This window comes from Octopus bimaculoides, chromosome 4 (genome assembly GCF_046866305.1).
Source record: "Octopus bimaculoides isolate indiv1 chromosome 4, ASM4686630v1, whole genome shotgun sequence".
Lineage (NCBI taxonomy): Eukaryota > Metazoa > Mollusca > Cephalopoda > Octopoda > Octopodidae > Octopus > Octopus bimaculoides.
Genome location: NC_142931.1, coordinates 1,972,500 through 1,995,799, shown reverse-complemented (window position 1 = coordinate 1,995,799; position 23,300 = coordinate 1,972,500). Strand labels below are relative to the sequence as shown.

Here is a 23,300-nt window from a genome sequence, read left to right as displayed (position 1 = left end):
CACATTCACACTTTGTCATACATGCACACTGATGTTGCACATCCAATGGAACATGCATTCACAGCCCACATTTCACTATCATGCAGCATAGCCATTTCTATGCTAGCATCATACAATCTGCTTTCACTCTGAGACAGAGGCCTTCTATTACCAACAGAGATAATATCTCTCTGAATTTTCTCCAGTCACTTCTCCTCATTCTTGTGACTAATGCTTTCACAGCATTCACTTCCACTGCTAATTTGGTCATCTAGGTAACAGACATTATCTGCTGCCTCTGGTGATCCCCTTTGGCATTTAAGGAAATCTGTTTCTGGTGCAATGATGACTCCTCTCTCTGTATGGATGTCCTCAAAAAGGTTGGACTTAATGTTACATCTCTCTGTTGTTTCTAAAATATTTAATAATTAACCACCAACTTGCAAATTTCTTATTTGTTTTTACTTCCACAGAGGAGATCTTGGAAATTATGTCTCTTGACCATCCCAAGGAATACCCAAAAGAATTGTATGACACTTACATCAACTTGGTGTTGAGTGTCTTTTACTATGTCTGCCGAGACCTGAAAGAACTTCGACATTTGGTTCGTAGATTACTTCAAAGATTTTCTGATTCTTTTAACCTTTTTTTCAATAATCTATCAAAATCAATAATCAATAATCAATATTGACTGTGTGACGCTCGCTTTACAACTACGTGGTTTCAGGTTAGTACTGGAGTTGACTTAGCTAAAACCCTTCAAGGAAGTGCTCCAGCTTGGTCACAGTCCATGAAACAATATAAACGATTTACTTAGACCAAAGAATAGTCGTAGGATTGTAATGCAACACCATTTAAACCCCAAAAGACTGTTAAGGGCTTTCTATAGAGTCAAGAGAGCAAAATGGTAAGTTGGTGATGGTCATGTTGTGAAAATAGAAAGAAAAGTAGTGTTTGTGGTTTTATGTCATGAAATGGAATGGGGACTAAGGGTTTAGGTGAGGCCCTTCACTGAAACTGAAGGTAAAATGGATTTCTTTATCAAAACACTCTGCCCCAAATTTTAGATTCTGCTTTTTCTCATGGCACGCAAACCTTAGCCTTTTTCGGTTTTAGCTTGAATTCAGCCAAGAATCTATGTCTGTTTGTATGTGTGTGCGTGTGTGTCTTTCTTTTATCTTGCTTCAGTCTTTAGACTGTGGCCATGTTGGAGCACCACCTTGAAGAATTCTTAGGCAAATGAATCAACTTCAGTTATTTTTTTTTAAAGCCTGGTACTTATTCTGTCGGTCTCTTTTGCTGAACCACTAAGTTACTGGGATGTAAACACACCAACACCAGTTGTCAATCAGTGGTGGGGAAGTCAAACACACATGCACACAATGGGCTTCTTTCAGTTTCCGTCTACCAAATCCACTCACAAGGCTTTGGTCAGCCTAAGGTTGTAGTAGAAGACATTTGCCCAAGATGCCACTCAGTGGGACTGAAACCAAAACCATTTGGTTACTAAGCAAGCTTCTTACTACAGAGCCACACCAGCCCCTATGTTGTATGTGTATATTTGCACATGTGAAGTATTTGATCTCAGATTTACAATTAATAGGTGCAGGCATGACTGGATGTATGGTTAAGAAGTGTTTTTTTTTTCCCCCTAGCTTGCATGGTTTAAGATTCAGTTCCACTGTGCTGTACCTTGGGCAAATATCTTCTACTATAGCCCCAGGCCAACCTCAGCTGTGGGAGTTGATTTGGTCAGTGGAAACTGAAAGAAGCCCTTAGTGTGTGTCTGTTGTAAAATCATGCAGTAAACCCAAATGATATCATCCATTTCCAATTTTCTGTGGAATGATGAGGAAATAATTATCTTTCTTGGAAACAGGTGAGGATTGGCAACGAAAAGGGCATCAAGCCATAGAAAACTCTTGGAGAAGTGGTCATGAAATTGATGATGATTGTGTCATCAGTGTGTCGTCATAGTTTGAGATGTTTAGAATTTCTGTTGGAATAGCAACAGTTAAGTTCTGAAGTATGTTAGCAACCATCCAAGACTGCTGTATGTTTTGTTCCTGCCAATGAACTTCCATTAGCTCTAAGAAGCATATATGGTTGTCATTTGTAATAATCTTAGAACCAATAGTTTTTCTACCAATAAACCTAGAACCAATTGTTTTTCTACCTATATTAGTTATAATAATGTTTTTATTAATCAATAGTTTTTGTTTGTTTGTTTTCCAGGCTTCCATTAACTTAGAGAAGTTTTTAGAACCCCTGAAAAATGATGACGGTATGTTTTGTGTATTTTCTAGTTCTCCCTTTTATCACATTGTTCTTTTATTAGCTTCAAATGGGGTTCTGGCCATGCTGGAGCACCTTCGTCCTCTAACTTCTGATCAATTTTGTTTTAAGTTTCTGTCAGTTTTCCTTGATAATTTTTTACCACAATTCTTGACACAAGAACAGAGAAATAAAAGACATGTGTCCATTTGGACTGTCTGTGACTGTTGCAACTATTTCAAATGTGAGATTGATCAGGAATTGTAACAAGGGTTTCTCTTGACTGGACAACGTTTAATTAGGCTAAATGACAGGTGATATTGGAGCTCGATGCAGTGTTCTGTCTCATCAGACTCTGTTGGACAGTGGAACCCATTGCAAGATGATAGATGCATCCCTCTTGTTGATGCTTATTCCATTGACAATGGTTAACTACCAGTAATACACTATGTCAATGATAATGAAGACATGAAATGAAATTAACCAAATCCTGGAGTTTGAAATTACAAAATTCTGTGGGGAAATGTACAGATACACTTGACCAGGATTGTAGAATGTATCTATTTATCACAGTTATTCCTTACGTACTCACCTCTTCGCTGTTCCTTCTAAACTAGGGATAGGTAACAGGTGGATCGTGACCCACAGGGTCACTGGGGTATCCTGTGATCTTACACCTTTTCTACAAAAATTGTTTCAAGTTTAATGCATTTATGGACCTGTGAGCAATTGATGACTCTTAGTGTTTTCCATCACAATTTGTTAAATTTTTGCTTCGTTAAACATTAGCACTAATGAAAATGTATTTTTATAAGATAGAATATAATGTATACTGGAGTCTTTGAGAAGATGTTAAGAAATTCAAATGTAAGATATTGCAAAACGAAGTTGCTGATACTTATTTTAAACTTTCCATGATCTTACTCAAATGGGACCAACCTTCACTCATCCTTCACTCATTTCACACTCAAACCCTACCAACACATACCTGAACCTCTCATCACCCACTCCACACTCTTCAGCTAATTTAAAGTAATTCCAATAGAAATGTATGAAGCTAGTTTCCATGAATAGCATCAGACACCCAGTTACTGCAGAATCAGTCTTGTACTACCCCCAGCAAATTTCAGCCAAGTCACAAAGCCATGAGAGAGGTTACCTTTTCTATTGGTTGCAGGCTGACTTCAATATTTGGTGAAACTGGTTTGCAAATAGTTCAACCAACTGTCCAGACCAAAAAATATTTCAGTTGAAGAACAGTGAAAAGTAAACCTAGAAAGAAGGTAGACATGTTGTGTAAGGGAGATAATTGCATCGTTATTAAATTGGTAACGCATTAAACCGAAGAGGAAATGCTGCCATGAAGTGATGAATCGAAGACATAGACTAAAGAATCTATGGATAATATGGTCTGCGATGTATTTTCTGCTTAGCATTGAAATGTTTTTAGTTTACAGAATCCTATCCAAGTGACACAAAAAGTTCTTTTCAAATATTCAGATTTGTAAATTTTAATAATGGATGACTGCTGACAAATGTAGAACATACTTATGTGTGTGTGTGTATGTATATATATATATATATATGGCCTGCATAAGCATATATATTTAGGATGCATAACATTTAGTTAGGGTTTGGTGAAAATCAGTGTTTTAAAATAAGGTTTCTTTAAACTAACAGAACTTTAAAGAAATTCCAAATTGACAACATGAGGCTGATGTTCAAGAATTAATACACACGTATGTATGTATATTTGAGTTTACATGTGTTTGTGTGTATATTATCATCATGCTTCTCCTTGCTTGCATGGGTCAGATGGAATATTCTAATATTCTGTCTCTCTTTGGCTAGATGCCATTCTTGTTGTCAACCTTCACTTGTTTCCAAGCAATGTAATAATTCTTCGTAGCCAGACACACTTTCACAGAATGTTGAAAATGAATGACATTCTTTGTGTGGCAGTAACACTCATTTGCCTCTATCACACAATGTCAAGACAAGGAGATACACACACACACACACACACACACACATCTATCTATACACATCAGTCACCAGGTTTGGTTGGCCAAGTACTGTAGCAAAAGACAATTGCCCAGGATGCCATGTGGTGGAACTGAACCTGGGACCATGTAGGAAGCATACAAGCCTGGTTTGTATGTTCATGCTGGTGATGGGAAGCTAGTCATGAAACAGTCACTGCTATTCTATTAGTTATGACTGTTTCCTGTTTAGGTGGACGTAAGGGAATTTAATTGTAGTTGTGGCTGATGCCAGTGCCATCTGACTGGCACCTATGCCGGTGGCACATAAAAAGCACCATTCAAGCATTGGACCTCATGGGAGCAGTGACAGGTGACCAAAACCTTTGGTGATATACCGTGCTTGTGTAGACATGTCAAACCAAACAAGACTGTAGTCGTGGCTGATGCCAGTTTCAAATCATTGGACCCATGCCGGTGGAACATAAAAGACACCCACTACACTCTCAGAGTGGTTGGCATTAGGAAGGGCATTCAGCCATAGAAATGTTGCCAAATCAGATCGGAACCTGGTGCAGCCCAGCCCACCTGCTTACCAGTTTTCAGTCAAATTGTTCAACCCATGCTACCATGGAAAGCTGACGTTAAATTATGATCTAATAAGTGGGTTAATGCTGTCTCACTGGGTCATTCACTCTGGGCCTATGTAGAAAAACAAACAAGGAAATGATTATGATGATGATGGGTGCAATTTGAAATAGGTTTTAATAAATGAAAAATAAACCCAAATTGTTGTTTGTGGTTTCATGATTTTTTTTTTTTTTTGTCTTTGTGTAACAACAGCCACGATGAATGACAGTCGGAAATTATGGAAGAATATTGAACCACATCTCAAAAAAGCTCTTCAAACTGTTTATTTACGAGAAGTTTCAAGGTGAGTTGAGCATCCCTTTATATATTCGCTTCCTTACAATTGTCCATTTTGCTGCCAGATAAAGTCCAGCCCTTAACCCTATTGATAGCAGCCTTTCGTTCTACAAGACAGACTTCCTACTTTCAAGTGATCGAAACCAAAATCATTCATCAAAATTTATTGCTGATTTATGTTCCAAATTCCAGATGAATTAGGATGAACTTATTTTCAAGGTGAATTGAAAAAATAGTGTACTTCTGTAGAAATACAGTAAGAAAAGGGTTAATTTCACATCAGTTCTATTCCTCTGTCTTGCAGCCCATTGTAACATTCCCTCATGGTTGAATAATTAAAGAGAAGACCCGGCAAGCCAAGTGAGACCTAAATCCAAGGCCTCTGCCAGGGGTGTAGCCAGCCCAATTATGCGTACCTTTCCTACATTGGACACTAAACTCCGCTTGCGAAGACTTGTTGAGGCATGTGAAATCGAAACCGAACTAAATTCGACGACTGGCACCCAGTCGTTTCCTTCATTGGACACGAAACTCAGCTTGCGAAGACTTATTGAGGCAAGCGAAAGCGAAATCGGGATGGCACCTGTGCCCAGCATCGCCTTTCTGGCACTTGTGCCCATGACATGTGTAAGGATTTTCGAGCGAGATCGTTGCCAGTACCCCTGGACTGGCTCTTGTGTGGGTGGTACATAAAATACACCATTTTGAGCGTGGCCATTGCCAGTACCGCCTGACTGGCCTTCGTGCGAGTTACACATAAAAGCACCTACTACACTCTCAGAGTGGTTGGCGTCAGGAAGGGCATCCAGCTGTAGAAACTCTGCCAAATCAGATTGGAGTCTGGTGTAGCCATCTGGTGCACCAGTCCTCAGTCAAATCGTCCAACCCATGCTAGCATGGAAAGCGGACGTTAAATGACGATGATGATGATGATAATTAACCAACCCTGACACAAATCTGTATTTTTCTGACTGAATTTTTCTTATTGGTATTTGGAAGGTCCAAAGATACTAAGAACCTAACCTTCAACACTGGAAGCCAATGAAACATCTCTTTGGCATACAGTGACATCATTCCTGAAATCTCTGACCACTATCCGTGGTCATTTACAGATGAATGACCAGTGCCAGTGAGAGACAAACATGTTGGTCATAGACACAGCACATTGCTAGACATGGTAACTGTATAATTGACAGTGAATTTTTGACAAGTATTTCATTAAGTATTTCATTAAGTTGTGCTTGCTTCCTTGAAAACCCTTTTAACTGTGTTAATCATTGAAAAGGCTAGCCTATCCTTATACACATTGCAGGAGGTCAAATCCCCCAAATGTTTCTTCAGTAATTCCTAATTTACAGATATATTTTGTTCTACCATTTAACTTGTGTATTTAGCTGGTCCTTTAAACTTCATATCGTTTCTCTTGTTCAGTGCACAATGGGAGAAGATGCAACAGGATTCAAACTCTGGCCAACAGATGGCACTGCAGTTACATTCCATTCAAGGTCAGTTTTCTCCTCCCTTGGTGTTTTATATGTATCAGTTAGAAGGAGGTGGTGTGGGGTCCATGACTTTCGGCAGATGGGGAGGAAGATGCTCTTCAGCATCTCAGTGACAAACCCTCTTTGTCTGTCACAAGGTGGGGAGGGTCAAATGCTGTGAAGTGAGATTGAATTCAGAACCACAAGGTATCAAGGCCAACTCCACAACCAAATGGCCATGCCTGATGCAGTCCTATCGGTATGTCTGTGATTGTGTGTACACACATTTATCATCATCATCATCATCGTTTAACGTCCGCTTTCCATGCTAGCATGGGTTGGACGATTTGACTGAGGACTGGTGAAACCAGATGGCTACACCAGGCTCCAATCTGATTTGGCAGAGTTTCTACAGCTGGATGCCCTTCCTAACGCCAACCATGGAGTTAATTCCCTGCACTCAGCCCTGAGAGCAATGTTTATAGCAGAAACAAATTACATAATTCTTGTTCTCTTGCCATTCATTCATTAATATTATGCCAACTTCTTTCCTGACACTTTTACTGTAAAGCATAAGTGTATTGAATCCTAACTACCAGTTACTAGTATCATTATGCCTAATCAAAATTATCATTCATTTATATATATATATATATATATATATATATATATATATATAACTGGAAAAAAAAACCCATCTCACTACATCTACACATTCAAAGCAGCAACACACCTTGATAAACTCAGTGGCTATTACTAAATTCAGGCCACAACAGACAGAGAGGATGTTCTTGAAGCTGAGGAGTTCAAATTAACAGAGACAATATTTACATATCTCCTGAGGAAACACAACTAGATCTCATAATGCAGGGAAACAGTTGCATAATCAAGTACCTACATGCCTGAAGAACTACATTGCATAGAAACAATTGTAGTGATTGAAAATAGATGTCCAACCATACCTTTTCTTGTTACCTACAATTTCTCCACTTACCTATTCACACACGACAGATACCCTGACAAAAACCTGGAAGTACATATAATACTACAACTGGATAGCAAAGGGGAAGCCTGAAGGTGGATGAGCTTTATACTCTACTCTGCTACATTCTTACATAACTATATATATATATATAGTGAGAATTTACAAAGAACAAAGGAGGAAGACGGGTGTGTAAACAACAAACAGATGTATTAGTTTAACGCTCGGGAAGTGAGAAAGTCTTTTACGTTTTGAGCCTACGCTCTTCGACAGAAAGGAAAACAGAAATAAACAGGGAGAGAAAATGGAAAAAGGTTTAGTGGCTAATGATCAATCATGGCGAATGCCGGACAGGAGAGCTAGGAAGAAGGGGAGATAATAAAGTAGTGGTGATCCCAAAACGATGGTGCATGCATGTGGATGTGAGAGCATGTATGTGCGTGTGGAAGGGGGCTGGTGACATTGACATGCGCGTGTGTGCATGTGTAGGTGTGTGGATGATAGTGTAGGTGCCGGGAAGTGATTTAGCTGTTATTTCTTGCATTTTGATTGTAATAGTAATAATGAGTGTATTGCATACAGTGCTCAGGTGTGCTCAGGTGTGCTACAACTCATCAGAAAAAATAACCAACTCTGAGTAATAAATCATTTCAAAGAATTCTATCAATTTCCTGCCTATGTTTCACTTTGTGCCAAAATTATAGCAGTGAATTTATAGAATTGTTAAAGATTTGAACAAAATGCCTTGTGGTGTTTCATCCAGCATTTTACATTCTGTCTTCAAATTCCACCAAAGTCAATATTTAACCTTGCAAATTCAATAAAATACCAGTTATGTACTGGGGATCAATTTATTTGTCTATTTCTGGTTTTGTGCTGATCTTTGACACTAATGAAATTTTTCTGTATTCCTTGCAGGTCGTAATCATTTGGAATTACCATTTTATTCTAAATATCTATTAATTGCTGCTTACCTGGCATCATACAATCCAGCCAAGACTGATCGACGATTCTTTTGTAAGGTAATGTCTGCTAGATTTTGGTTAATTCCCTTCATTGTTAAACACCAAGTTTTTTTCTCTAAAAACATCGTTTTTGACCTTTGACAAATATTTCTACATTTCAGAAATCTAACAAGGTTCATGGAAGTCTCCGGAAAAAGAAGAATGAGAGGGTAAGAGATTTTGGCTTTCGTTTCTTGTTTTTAGGAAGTAAAGAATTGGTTCAATTCAAACAGTCAGCACCTCTTGTTTGCATTATTTTTTTAATATCCTGAGAGGAGGAAAAAAAAAGTTTTCATTTTACAACACTTCATTGCAATTAAAAGATTGTCAAGTGAAAATGTGCTGACCAATCTTGTTAACCTATGGATAAGTCAACTTGGACTACAAAACTAAGAAGAAATACACTTTCTCAAAATCATCTTTTCTTCATGAATGACTTAAAGATATTTGCAAAGTCTGAAAAAGAGATCAATTTACCTGTTAATACAATAAAGGTGTTACAGTGATGTTGGAATGAAGTTTGGTAAATTGTGTTCGACTTTAGCCATGAAGAGAAGAGAAAGAACTCATTGTAATGGAATATACTTCTTGAAAGAATGGATTTTTAAACTTGCTGCCAACGGATATGAGTATCTAGGAATATAGGAACTATGATTTTATGTATTAAAAAATAAATAAAACAGTGAAACCAATATATTTAATGAGATTAAATCTTGTACTGAAGTCCAAATTTAAGGAATTTGATAAATGCTATTCAACACATGACTGGTTGCTGTTTTGCATTCTTGTGCTGGAATAGTGGATCTGGATATAAGATTGAGGCATCAGACAATTAAACAAAAACACCCCCAAATTGTCCATGGGGCACTTCATTCAAAAGCGTATGTCAGTCATTTATATATAGCGAATATAAGATTGGAGGGAGGGGACTTGTGAACAATTTCTGGTTGTGTAAATGAAGTACAAAAGTCAGTAAACCACGAAGAGATGATGGGAACAATTCAAACATGTTGTGATAGAAGAAGGACTTAGATGTGTTGAACATGAAGAGAGCATACCAAAGCAGGATAATATGTGGAAGAAATGCAGTTATGTGGAGAGTATCACAGAAACACCAAGAATATATAAAATCAAAACTGTAGGAATGGCTACAGAGCAGTGGTTTAAAGAGAGAAACTGAAGGGGATTGTTGATGGCTGCTAAGCTTGAAGCTCTGAATATGAGTGAGGAAAAGGCATTTACTCCACCACTTCCAACAAACTAATACCACGTCTGTAATAAGTAGGAGAAAAATATCGATCGTTTTGTAGAGGATTGTGAAGTGTTTGGGAAGATCACAAATGCTGTCCTGATTGGAATGTGCTTCAATTTCCACTGGTCACTCCGTAAAAGATACGGATGCAACGCTTGAGACAATCATGTACCAGAAAAGGATACAAACAAACTTGGTAAACCAATAATTCTATAAGATTATGACGTCCAGGAAGACAGAATAACTGAACAACAAAGGCAAGATGTTATGACATAAAAAAGTCAATGTCTCATAATATGTGTTGCAAAATACTGGACATTCTAAGCTGCAAAAGTAGAACCGTGGTCAATAATGGTTTGCAGCATTTTGGTTTTCCCAATCCAGTAACACCGATGCCAGGAGCACATAAAAGCACCCATTACACTTTCAGAGTGGTTGGCATTAGGAACGGCATCCAGCCATAGAAACCACAGCCAAACCAGACTGAAGTCTGATACAGCCTTCCAGCATGCCAGCCCTGGTCAAACCGTCCAACCCATACCAGCATGGACAACAGACGTTAGATGATGATGATGAGTTCTAGGTTCAACTTTAGTTTCTGCCATGTCTAAATAAATAAATAATTAATAAATAAATCGCTCTGCAGAAAGTTCAGTCAACCGAAGCCTTCCTTCTCTTCCTCGTTTGTCGTTAATCCAGTGATTCATGACTTGGACCTCATCTCAAAGCAGACATGGCTATGTGCTTTAGAAGTTTACTTTGAGCTAAATAGTTCCAGGATCAATCCCACCATGGGGCACCTTGGGGCAAGTGTCTTCTACTCTAGCCTCTGCTTCACCATTTCTTTGGCTTTGGAATTTGCTAGAAGCAAACTGCCAAACCGTCTGTCACATATGTGTTTATGTGTGTTGGCAGAAGAACTGAGCAGTAGTGGGTGGGGGACCAATGCAGTTCTTTGAAATGCACCCAGTTCCAGACTTCCAGGCATTCTCCTTGCTGTTGGAATGGAAGTGAACTGCTGGGAACCAATGATTCTATGAATCACCAACTGTGATATAGAATAAAGAAAATAGAATAAAACCAAAACCTGTTGTCTTGAAGTAGCATTGGAAAATGTAGTCCTAGATACACTATGTCTGAAAAAAAAAAAGATAGGATAATCAAAACTGGAACCGGTTTCATCAGGACTGACATGGCTTAAACATCAACAACAACCATAAAAACTTGGAAAAACCATTTGATTCTGGTGCTTCTTTTCAATTTCAGACAAGCAACCACCTTTTGGGTCCGAAACTGTTTACTTTGGATCGTTTAATGGCAATATTCTACTCCATAGTCGAAGACAGGGTGGCACCGTCCGCCAACCTATTTATGCAAGTAAGTAAGAGGGTATGTTAATATATCTTATGGCCAGGGAGGGGCAGGGGACTGGTTTGTATATGTTTGAGGGTCAAACTCTGTTGGGAAAGAGCAAAGCTGTATAATAGTTGAGCCCCTAATTTGGTTCCATTTACCAATTGAAGCTAGTTCACTGAGGCTGTTAATGGTTTCAGTACTTGAGTGAATTTCCTCTAAAATGTTTGTGAAGAATTAGAACCCTCCTCAGGAACATCATTAGGGTTATGGGCAACACATCTTTCTAAAGAAATCTTTTGATTTTATTTCTATATTTCAATCATTAAACATTGAAGCCCAGTGGCTCTGGGATTAGGGTCCTCAACAGTTGACCACAAGGTCCAATAATTTAAATCTTACTACAACTGTCAAGTTATATCCTATACAAAAGGTTCACAACGATGCTTGTTCTTCATTACCAAACTGAATCTGCAGATCTCAATCCATTTCGCAGTTGGGTGGTTAACATCCAAGTTATCTCTTAAAGAAATAAACCATCCTACCAGCTTAAATGGTTGTGAATCTCCATAATTATCATTGTGGATACTTTTGCATTTATTAAGAGTTGTGTTCTCTTTGATGGCTTGTGTCCTTTGAAGGTTATTCATTGGGAAGTAACACCATACCAAATTCCATTTGCTGCTTCACTCTTTTGGCCAGGTTTGAACACATAAAGTTTGATTACCACTTTTAGAAAATGTAATCTTTTGGTAGGAATTGCCATTAAATATATAATAACGATTGAAATATTGGCACTGGGCCAGGAATTTTAAGAGAGACACACACATATATAGGATGAGCTTCTTTCAGTTTCCATTTCTCAAGTCCACTCACAGGTCTTTGGTTGGTACCAGGCTATAAGTAGAGGCTCTAACACCTTTTATAAGAAAATATAAAAGTGAATAAATTGGTTTTCCTCTCTGTGTCATTACAGCAATTAATGTCCAACCATAACAACTGCCCGTTTCCCTCTCCATATAACCATTATTCCTTTGTTCCATTTTTGACATTATTTTCTAGATCAGTTCTTTGGTCACTCTCAAACTCTTGACCTTGGTAGCCTCCGATGACCAACTTGAAACTCCCAAATATAAATGCCTCGTCTCACTCGATACCATCAAGCCCATAGCCAGGTATATTTATTCCCATTTCACTCTATTTTTCTTCTTCATTATTAACAACAGCAACTAATAACTTTTTAGAATAACTACTTCATCACATTGACCGTTTTTGATAAACATTTCCAAAACAAATGCACTGTTCCAAACCATGATGCTAACTGATGAAAGAAAATGGTAGAACCTAAGCACCCTGAAGACACTGTTACCATTTGCCTAACATGACTAACACCATGCCAATGACCTTGTAAAATGTGGGAGGTTTTTCTGCTGCACCTCGTTCTATACGTATGTATGCAGTAAGTTTTGGTCAGTGGAGGAGAGTGAGTGGTCAGGATATTGCCTTTCTGAAGGCATTGAAGCAGTCAATGTTCAGCTTGAACATCTGTTGGTCAGTTTCTGTTAATTATCAAATCATTCTCTGCTGCTTGAATTGGTGAGCTATTGTTATCCTTGGTGGACTTAAACTATAAATATAGTTAATTAAATCTGTCTAAAATCTTAAAAGATATTTAAAGATTCCTGAGAGCGATTATATACTAGAGAGTAAAATAGTAGAATAGTTATATCTTAAAAATCATAATAAAGGTAAGTATATAATATTAACAATATTGTATTAATAGATAAATAAAGTACAACTATGATTATTTAAAGGTTTTAAAATGTTTAAAAGTTCTTTCGATCATTTCGTGAATATACTTCCTCGTAAAATGAAAGTTAAGCATCATCGGGAAGTATATCCACTCCTCAGAGAATCAAGTCAAAAGGATGAATTTCAGTGGAGGAAATCGAATGAAAAAAATGCTGTTTAAATCAAATAAGGAAAACTTTGCTTAAAAAATTATTGGTATTCATATATCTGTGTTGGTATAAATTTGAGCAAAAACTCCAAAAAGGTAGAATAATTCCATGGTAAAAATTTGTGATGGTTGTATAAAGATAGAATTCCTATGATCCATTTCTTCTTCTGTGTGTAATCCATAAATGCGAGAGAATAAAAGTGATTATTTGTTGCTTTTATTATTATTGAGATAAAACCTGAAGATACCATTATTAATTTATGTTTTATGCAAACCTAGATATGGTTGTGTATTGACTTGATATAGAGTAAATTAATGTTATGTTATGATTTTAATTACCCCCTGAACCCTCTTTGATATTAACACATACTTTATGAAATTATTATTTCTTATATTTAATTGTTTATGTTATGATTTTATTTATGCCATCTACCCAGACCTTGTGCACACCCTGTATATATGCAGCCAATGAGTTAGTGTTGTTCAGGATATTCAGTTTAAATGAATGTATATGGGCTAAAAATCTTTGTTTAAAGTTAATGGAGCTCCCTAGATATACCTGACTATGTGAGTTAGCAGTTTTAGTAACAGTATATTTATATACACTTTGGATATGTGTGTGGGCCAAACGAGACATCAGACTTTCCACCAAGCTGGCAGTCTATAGGGCAGTCGTCATTACCTCTCTGCTGTACGGCTGTGGGACGTGGACGCTGTACAGGAGGCAAATGCGAGTACTTGACCAGTTCCACCTCCACTGCTTGCGATGAATCATGGGAATTTCCTGGAAGGACAGAGTCTCCAACACTGAGGTGCTTCGCAGAGCCGAAATGCCCGGAATCGAAGCCCTCATCATGAAGTCCCAGTTCCGGTGGGTCGCACATGTTGTCTGAATGGACGACTGGGAGAACAATACCTGTCATCGCCACAGATGGAGGAAGCAGGTTAAGGAGAGGATCAACACTTTTGAGAGAGCACGTATCCAGCATGAATGTATGTCATCGCCACGGATGGAGGAAGCAGGTTAAGGAGGAGATCGACACTTTTGAGAGAGCACGTATCCAGCATGAAGAACTTAAGCGAGCTGCGCGAAAGCGCACGGCTCATATAGTGAATGGGGAAAGCTTGGTCTGCAATGTTTGCAGTCGATTATGCTTGTCAAGAGAAGGGCTCATTAGCCACCAACGGAGCCGCAAATGCAAAACATAAGTAATGTTCCTGAAGTTCGGCAATGGTCTTCCTCAGTCACGAGTGGACGGCCATCATATATATACACATACGTGTATACATGCGTACACACACACACTTACACACTGGCACAAGCACAAGTACATACACATACATAAACATATATACACATATGCATACAGGAATACTTGTATGTTTATGCAGGATGGGGAAGTATGGTTACTTCCCTTCCATTGTTTATCTTTAAAATTATGAAAGGATTATGGATATTTTGATGTAATGGGATATTATTCGGATTACTGTCTACGGGAGGAACAATGTGAGTATTTGTGTTGTTATTGTGTCTATTACTATTAATAATATTATTATTATTATTACTATTATTATCAATAGTTAGTGTTTAGTTTATTATTGATAGAGTTGAACCTGTCCACAACCTGGAATGAGTTAAACCATAAATTAAGTTTAAGTATTTTCGTTAACAAAGGAATGTACTTACCAAGAACTGTTTTGCAAAGTATACCGATATCCGAACTAGAAGGGCAGATAAGACAGAGAGTTGGGTTATTGATGAAGTTAGGTTTGTGTCCCTTTAAGACAAAACAGGGTTGCTTTGAAGTTAAAGGCTCAGTTTTCATTTGTAGGTTATATTTTTCCATAATCTTCTTATCCTCTAGATTGGCCTTTCTGATAATGTTTTTACTCGTAGTCTTGTATATTTCTTTGTATTTCCTTCCTGAGTAGTTTTAGGTAAAAATCCTTGCTTAAGTGATACAGGTTACCAGTTTTATCCGATTGAACAAGGAGGCCTTCCATGCTGTTGTTTATTTCTTTGGTAATATTATGTAGATATCTTAGATGTTTATTTCTTAAGGGTGAGCAATAGAATTTAACATTCTTAACAATCGACCAGAGGTCCTCTTCAAACTGTTTTAAACTTGGGTTAGGAGGAAGATTATTTTTAGATTTGAATGATTTACTAAATTCAGAATTTTGGTCATTGGAAGGTGGCTTAACATCCTTATTATCAAAGAAGAAAGCTTGCCATCTGATATGATTAATGAAAGAGTTAATCTTATTTGATGAGTTGTTTCAGGAAAACCTAGAATGCCATTTACCAATGCAAAATTACCTCTGGATCTAAAGAATTCTTTTGTATTGGATTATCTTCTATGGAGTTGAAATGCTGTATAGCAAACCATCTTTCAGCTTTTAAATATAGTCATAAGTGTAATTCTACAAGACTTAGTAAGCTAATCTGGCACCTTAACGACTCTAACAAACTTTTTTCTTTAGATTATAAAATTTTATCCAGATCATTCCCCTATGACAAAAGGAAATCTTTTTGTCCTCTCTGTATGGAAGAGCAACTATCTATCTTTTCTAAACATAAACTGGTAAACATTTTTAATGAATGAGTTTACAGGTGTTTACATTGGAAAAAACACTCCTTTGCTTTTTTTAAATAATATTTACCCCTCACCTAATGATAATTTCTTCTACTTTATTCTTACTTCCCATAATCCATATTCTTCCCTTCATCTTTTCTTTTCATCTGTCATATTTTCTCCTTTTGCTCATAACTCCCTTTCTCCTTTAACTTTGTTCTTTCATTCCCTCTTTCTTCTTCTATACCTTCTCTTCTTCTCTCACCCTATGGCATCTGTTTCCTCAAGAGCATTTTCAAATTTCTAGCATTTCCTTCACAACTTTGCTTTCCATATAAGTATATGCATATGTTTGCAGGTATTCTTGTATGTATATGCATGTATATTTATGTATGTGTGCATATGTTTATGCTTGTGTGTATGTACTTGTACTTATGTGTAAGTGTGTGTGTATGCTTGTATACTCCTATGTGTGTGTGTGTATATATATATATATATGTATATATATATATGCATCACATATATTAGAGTTTCTTATACTTATTAAAATGTCTATTTGATGAGCACTGTCGTTTATATCCTCCCTGATGAGATTGATGCAATGCTCGACATTATTCGTCCTGTGAGATGTATTTTGGATGCATTCATCAAACATATGTCGATGATATGAAGATATAAATGATTTAATAACATCTTAGGAATTTGTCTCCATTTTCAAATTTTTCTGTGTATATATATATATAGATAGAGAGAGAGAGAGAGAGAGAGAGAGAGAGAGAGGGGGGGGGGAGAATTCACAAAAAAAAACAAGACAAAGACAGGTGGTGTAGACAACAAACAGGTGTATTAGTTTAACGCTCGGGAAGTGAAAAAGTCTTTAACATTTCGAGCCTACGCTCTTCCACAGAAAGAAACAAGGAGAGAAAATAAAGAATGTGTTGTGGCTAGCGATTTGTCATAGCGAATGCTGGACAGAGGGGTCACACAGGAGAGCTAGGAAGAAGGGGAGATAATAAAGTAATGGTGATCCCAAAATGAAGGTGCGTGTGTGTGTGTGTATTAGAGAGCATGTATGTGCGTGTGGAAGAGGGCTAGTGACCATGACTTGTGTGTGTGTGCATGTGTTGGTGTGGGGCTGGGAAGTGATCAGTGCTAATGTGTGTGTGGTGTAGTGTTGTTGGGATGTGGGGAAAGCAAGGGTGGGGTATGTGGAAGTGGGTGTAAGGGATGGGATGGGAGTTGGATTGTGTAGGGATGGGGTTACGAGGGAGGGAGAAGGTGAGTAGGAGTGAAGAGAAGTAGGAGCTGGAGCAAGAGAGGAGAGGGGGAAGGGTTAGATGAAGAGGGGAGGATCCAGTGAGCTGTATGATGACATCAAACACCAATTTTGCCACGGTTTCTGCAGCTGGATACCCTTCCTAACACCAACCACACCACCCGTGTATGCTGAGTGCTTTTTCTTTTGTGACGTCACAAATTGCAAAACGATGAACAATACCTTAGTAATAGATTTGTCTAAGCGATAACAGCATGGACAGAAGAAAAAGAAAAACAAGAAATGTAAAAATATGAATGGCTGAATAATCTACTTCACATTTAGGCCTTTTGCTCTCCTTGTCTGCCATCTTTGATAGACTCTTGTCACTTTATCACTTATCTTTCTGTCACCCTCCTCTTCTCTCACTTTTCCCATTGTCCACCTCCCCTTCTATTAACCACACACTCTCCCCACCACCACACCATACACTTGCACCCACTTGTCCTCACTTTTGGCCCCTCTTCCTTTTTCTCCCTCCCTCTTCATGCTCTGTTTTTGTATCCTTTTCATTGTCCCTTTTTTGATGGACTTCATCTTATTAAGGGGCTAATCGTTTAAATATTTTCTCTACATTACAGGTCTGTGAACTTTGATATAATCCGATATCTCTATGATTTCTTATAAAAACAGAAAACACACAACACTATCGTTACTGTTAACAGCATTATCATAAATGAAGAACATTATCGTTAATGTAAACAACAGTTAATGATGGTGTTGTTAATCATCATCATCATCATCATCACCATCACCATCATCGTCATCATGACTATAAAACTTAAAAGAAAAATATTCTCAACAAATTGAAGAATTGTCCAACAAAAGACCAACTTTATTCCTTCTGAAATAAATATTGTTTTCTAAAAGTATTCTGTTTGTTTATTTGGTTTTGGTATTTCCTCAAGAATCTGTGCATCTTTCAAGTTGTTTCCTTATTACAACTTTCTCTTATACGTGCATATATGTACATAGCTATTTATATATATGTTTGCATATATACGTGTGTATATATTGGATCATCCCATAAATAATGCAGTTTTTTGAATTGCATGAACTAAAAGTCAAAGGGAGACGGGATAAACTACCTGCATCAACTTGCTATAAAGGCAGGTTGTAATTTTACCTGGTCTTATTCTTAGTTCAAGTTTTGAAGAGTGCAGTTTGATTTTAACAGTTATTTTTTTTTTCAAAGTTGTAATGGAATTGACAAAGGAGCATAGGGGTCATATTTTGCTTTATGGGTTCAATAAAGGCAAAGTGTGAGGAATATTAATGTTGTATATGGGTATCGGACAATAAAGCACAAGCCAGTATCAACAGTGGTTCCAAAAATTCCGAGCTGGAAACTACAGCCTAGAAGACGACCCTCGTCCTGGAAGATCTGAAGAGCTCAACAAGGACATCCTGCAAACTCTGGTGAAACAAAATCCCATCGTAACTGTTGAGGAACTAGCAGAGAAGCTTGGATTTGGTCATTCAATCATTCATCAACACCTTTGTGCCATCCGAAAAGTCAAGAAATTGGGTCAATGGGTTCCTCACAAACTTTCCAAGTATAATCGCATGCAGACAGTGAATGTGTGCTCTTCTTTGCTGTCACATCTCACGAATGAACTTTTTTGGACTGAGGATGAAAAATGGATTCTCTTTAAAAATAGCAAGCGTAAAGAACAGTGGGTAGGGAAAGGAGAAACACCGGCACCCCAGGCTAAAGGTCTTCACTCACATAAGGTGTTGTTATCTGTTTGGTCAGATATGAAAGGTTTAGTCTTCTTTGAACTTTTAAACCCAAACCAAACGATAACAAAAGAGATGTGCTGCAAGCGGCTTGAGTCAGCACCAGCAGAAAAACGACCATCTTTGGTTTCAAGACGAAAGGTGTTCTTCCATCAGGATAATGCTTGACCACATCCAGTGAGGATGACATTCCAAAGGCTGCAGCAGTTTGAATGGGAAACGATGCCCCTCAATAGACACTTTGTGCCCCAAGCATGTGAGCATTAGTAAGTGCCAAGAAGACGTAACTGTTGTAGTCTGAGTCCACCTTGCCCACCTCTACTGAGATCACCTCCAGTATCTATACACATTGCAAAGTGCAAAGCCACATTCAGACATTAATAACTTTAATATCTGCAGGTGAGAGGGCATATTATATGACCTTCACTAAAGGCATGGTGTATCTGGGAAAATACATCTATGGGTCACCACACAGTCATTTGGCTGACTGTCATATGTCTGCTGGATCAGAGCTGGCCCGGGGCTATACAGCAACAACACCACCCACACACCTGCATACATTCAAATATGTGTGTTTTATGTCAATGGGTGCAAAAAAATGGGTAAGTCTGAATATAATCTGTTTTTTTACACCCCCCTCCCCTTGATATTGAGAATTAAAAGCATAAAAGATAATGGTGGGGGTGGCAGTGCACTGAGATCATTGATATATATTTATATAGATATATATATATATATATATACACATACGTATATTTATTTATTTATTTATATATATATCATCATCATCATCATCATCGTTTAACGTCCGCTTTCCATGCTAGCATGGGTTGGACGATTTGACTGAGGACTGGTGAAACCGGATGGCAACACCAGGCTCCAGTCTGATTTGGCAGAGTTTCTACAGCTGGATGCCCTTCCTAAAGCCAACCACTCGGAGAGTGTAGTGGGTGCTTTTACGTGTCACCCGCACGAAAACGGCCACGCTCGAAATGGTGTCTTTTATGTGCCACCCGCACAAGCCAGTCCAGGGGCACTGGCAACGATCTCGCTCGAAAATCCTACGGGAGCCAGTCAGGCGGTACTGGCAACGGCCACGCTCAAAATGGTGCATCTCATGTGCCACCCGCACAAGAACCAGTCCAGGGGCACTGGCAACGATCTTACTTGGCTTGCCGGGTCTTCTCACGCACAGCACATTTCCAAAGGTCTCGGTCAGTAGTCATCGCCTCGGTGAGGCCCAATGTACGAAGGTCTTGCCTCACCACCTCAGCCCAGGTCTTCCTGGGCCTACCTCTTCCACGGGTACCCTCAACTGTTAGGGTGTGGCACTTTTTCACGCAGCTATCCTCCTCCATTCTCACCACATGTCCATACCAGCGCAATCGTCTCTCTTGCACGCCACAACTGATGCTTCTAATGTTCAGCTTTTCTCTCAAGATACTTACACTCTGACAGGTATTCACATTGACATTACACATCCAACGGAGCATACTGGCTTCATTCCTTGCGAGCTTACGTATGTCCTCAGCAGTTACAGCCCATGTTTCACTGCCATGTAGCATGGTTGTTCGTACGCATGCGTCATACAGTCTGCCTTTTACTCTGAGTGAGAGTCCCTTTGTCGCCAGCAGGGGTAAGAGCTCTCTAAACTTTGCCCAGGCTATTCTTATTCTAGCAGCTACACTTTCAGCGCACCCACCCCCACTACTAACTTGGTCGCCCAGATAGCGGAAGCTATCGACTACCTCTAGTTTTTCACCCTGGAATGAGATAGAATATATATATATATATATATATACATATCATCATCATCATCATCGTTTAACGTCCGCTTTCCATGCTAGCATGGGTTGGACGATTTGACTGAGGACTGGTGAAACCGGATGGCAACACCAGGCTCCAGTCTGATTTGGCAGAGTTTCTACAGCTGGATGCCCTTCCTAACGCCAACCACTCAGAGAGTGTAGTGGGTGCTTTTACGTGTCACCCGCACGAAAACGGCCACGCTCGAAATGGTGTCTTTTATGTGCCACCCGCACAAGCCAGTCCAGGGGCACTGGCAACGATCTCGCTCGAAAATCCTACAGGAGCCAGTCAGGCGGTACTGGCAACGGCCACGCTCAAAATGGTGCATCTCATGTGCCACCCGCACAAGAACCAGTCCAGGAGCACTGGCAACGATCTTACTTGGCTTGCCGGGTCTTCTCACGCACAGCCCATTTCCAAAGGTCTCGGTCCGTAGTCATCGCCTCGGTGAGGCCCAATGTACGAAGGTCTTGCCTCACCACCTCAGCCCAGGTCTTCCTGGGCCTACCTCTTCCACGGGTTCCCTCAACTGTTAGGGTGTGGCACTTTTTCACGCAGCTATCCTCCTCCATTCTCACCACATGTCCATACCAGCGCAATCGTCTCTCTTGCACGCCACAACTGATGCTTCTAATGTTCAGCTTTTCTCTCAAGATACTTACACTCTGACGGGTATTCACATTGACATTACACATCCAACGGAGCATACTGGCTTCATTCCTTGCGAGCTTACGTATGTCCTCAGCAGTTACAGCCCATGTTTCACTGCCATGTAGCATGGTTGTTCGTACGCATGCGTCATACAGTCTGCCTTTTACTCTGAGTGAGAGTCCCTTTGTCGCCAGCAGGGGTAAGAGCTCTCTAAACTTTGCCCAGGCTATTCTTATTCTAGCAGCTACACTTTCAGCGCACCCACCCCCACTACTAACTTGGTCGCCCAGATAGCGGAAGCTATCGACTACCTCTAGTTTTTCACCCTGGAATGAGATAGAAGTTGTTTCCTGTTTGTTTGCAGTCTTTATTGCACCTGAACATCTGCCACAAACAAAAACTAACTTGCTAGTTAACCTGCCTTTGATGTTGCTGCACCTCTTATGTGTCCATAGCTTGCACCGGGTACATCTTATAGAGTTACTACCTACTCCTTTTCTACATACTGAGCAGGGCCATCTACCTGAAGGGGTTTGTGTTTTATCTACCTTCCTACTTATTAGGATTTTGGTTTTAGCTAGGTTGACTCTAAGGCCCTTCAATTCTAGACCTTGCTTCCACACCTGAAACTTCTCCTCTAGTTCTGATAGTGACTCCGCAATTAGGGCAAGGTCATCAGCATAGAGGAGCTCCCAGGGGCAACCTGTCTTGAACTCCTCTGTGATTGCCTGGAGGACTATGGTAAATAATAGGGGGCTGAGGACGGAACCTTGGTGGACCCCTACCTCTACCCGGAATTCATTGCTGTACTCATTTCCAACCCTCACCTTACTGGCAGCATCTCTGTACATGGCTCGCACAGCTCTCACTAACCATTCTTCTATCCCAAGTTTCCTCATTGACCACCAGATAAGGGATCGGGGGACCCTGTCAAAGGCTTTCTCCATGTCAACGAAAGCCAGGTACAGAGGTTTATCCTTAGCTAGGTATTTCTCTTGCAACTGTCTCACTAGAAATAAGGCATCAGTAGTGCTTTTACCTGGCACGAACCCAAACTGCATCTCATCTAAATTGATTCGCTCCCTAATTAGTTGGGCTATGACCCTCTCTGTAACTTTCATAACCTGATCTAACAGCTTGATGCCTCTGTAATTATTTGTATCTAAAGCGTCCCCTTTACCTTTGTAGCAGTTGACTATGATGCTGCTACACCAGTCATAGGGTATGACTCCTTCGTGTATCACCTGGTTCGTAATACGGGTGACTAGGCTATAGCCAACACTGCCAGATATTTTGAGCATCTCTGCAGTGATTCCTGATGGGCCGGGGGCTTTCCCAGTCTTCATACTCTTAATTGCTTTATCAACTCGGATAGTTGGTCCCTCTATTGGGTCGACATAAGGCAGGCTCTCTTTCTCCCATTCATTCTCTTTATTAAGCAATCTATCGTAGTGGCATCTCCAGACCTCTTTCTTTGCATCCTCATTTAATGCAAGCGTACCATCATCCATGCGAACACATTTCTCTCCTACAACATCACTATTCTCTCTCCTACACTGTCTTGCAACACGAAATACCTCGAGTCTTTGGTCCTCACGGCGCAGAACATTGGCAAATCTTTCCTTATCTGCTTCCCCTCTGGCTAAATAAACCTGTCGCCTAGCCTCCCTTCTGGCACATTGGTACAATTCCCTGCTACCACCGTTCTTCCAGTCCTTCCAAGCTTGTTTCTTTTGTCTAATAGCCCTGTCTACCTCCTTGTTCCACCACCACGTTACTCTGGGTTGGGAGGGGACCTTACACCACCCACAAATCTGGTCGGTGGCTTTCAACAGGTTGTCCCGCAGAAATCTCCAATTGTCTTCCACGTTGTATGATGCTATATCCCCTTCTATTTCGTTAAATGCTTCAAGTAACTTGTCTCTAAGTCTCTGTCCGTTTGCAGGGTCTTTAAGCTTCCACACCCTTCTTCTCCAAGCCTGTCTAATTCTGGGCACCCATTTTGCCTTAATCCC

General features: G+C 39.5%; 1 protein-coding gene across 7 annotated transcripts in view; it reads left to right on the top strand.

Annotated features, from left to right (window-relative positions):
• LOC106869028 (origin recognition complex subunit 5) overlaps window positions 1-17,957 on the top strand; it is a 47,218-nt gene extending 29,261 nt beyond the window's left edge. For all 7 annotated transcript variants that reach the window (XM_014914521.2, XM_014914524.2, XM_014914520.3 and 4 more), the window contains 9 exons: window positions 453-583; window positions 2,215-2,263; window positions 5,079-5,169; window positions 6,594-6,667; window positions 8,544-8,647; window positions 8,752-8,799; window positions 11,148-11,258; window positions 12,297-12,409; window positions 17,667-17,957. In XM_014914521.2, coding sequence (XP_014770007.1) covers window positions 453-583; window positions 2,215-2,263; window positions 5,079-5,169; window positions 6,594-6,667; window positions 8,544-8,647; window positions 8,752-8,799; window positions 11,148-11,258; window positions 12,297-12,409; window positions 17,667-17,712 — 767 coding nt within the window. In that variant the 3' untranslated portion in view covers window positions 17,713-17,957. The remainder of the gene's footprint in view (window positions 1-452; window positions 584-2,214; window positions 2,264-5,078; window positions 5,170-6,593; window positions 6,668-8,543; window positions 8,648-8,751; window positions 8,800-11,147; window positions 11,259-12,296; window positions 12,410-17,666) is intronic.
• The last annotated feature ends 5,343 nt before the right edge of the window (window positions 17,958-23,300 follow it).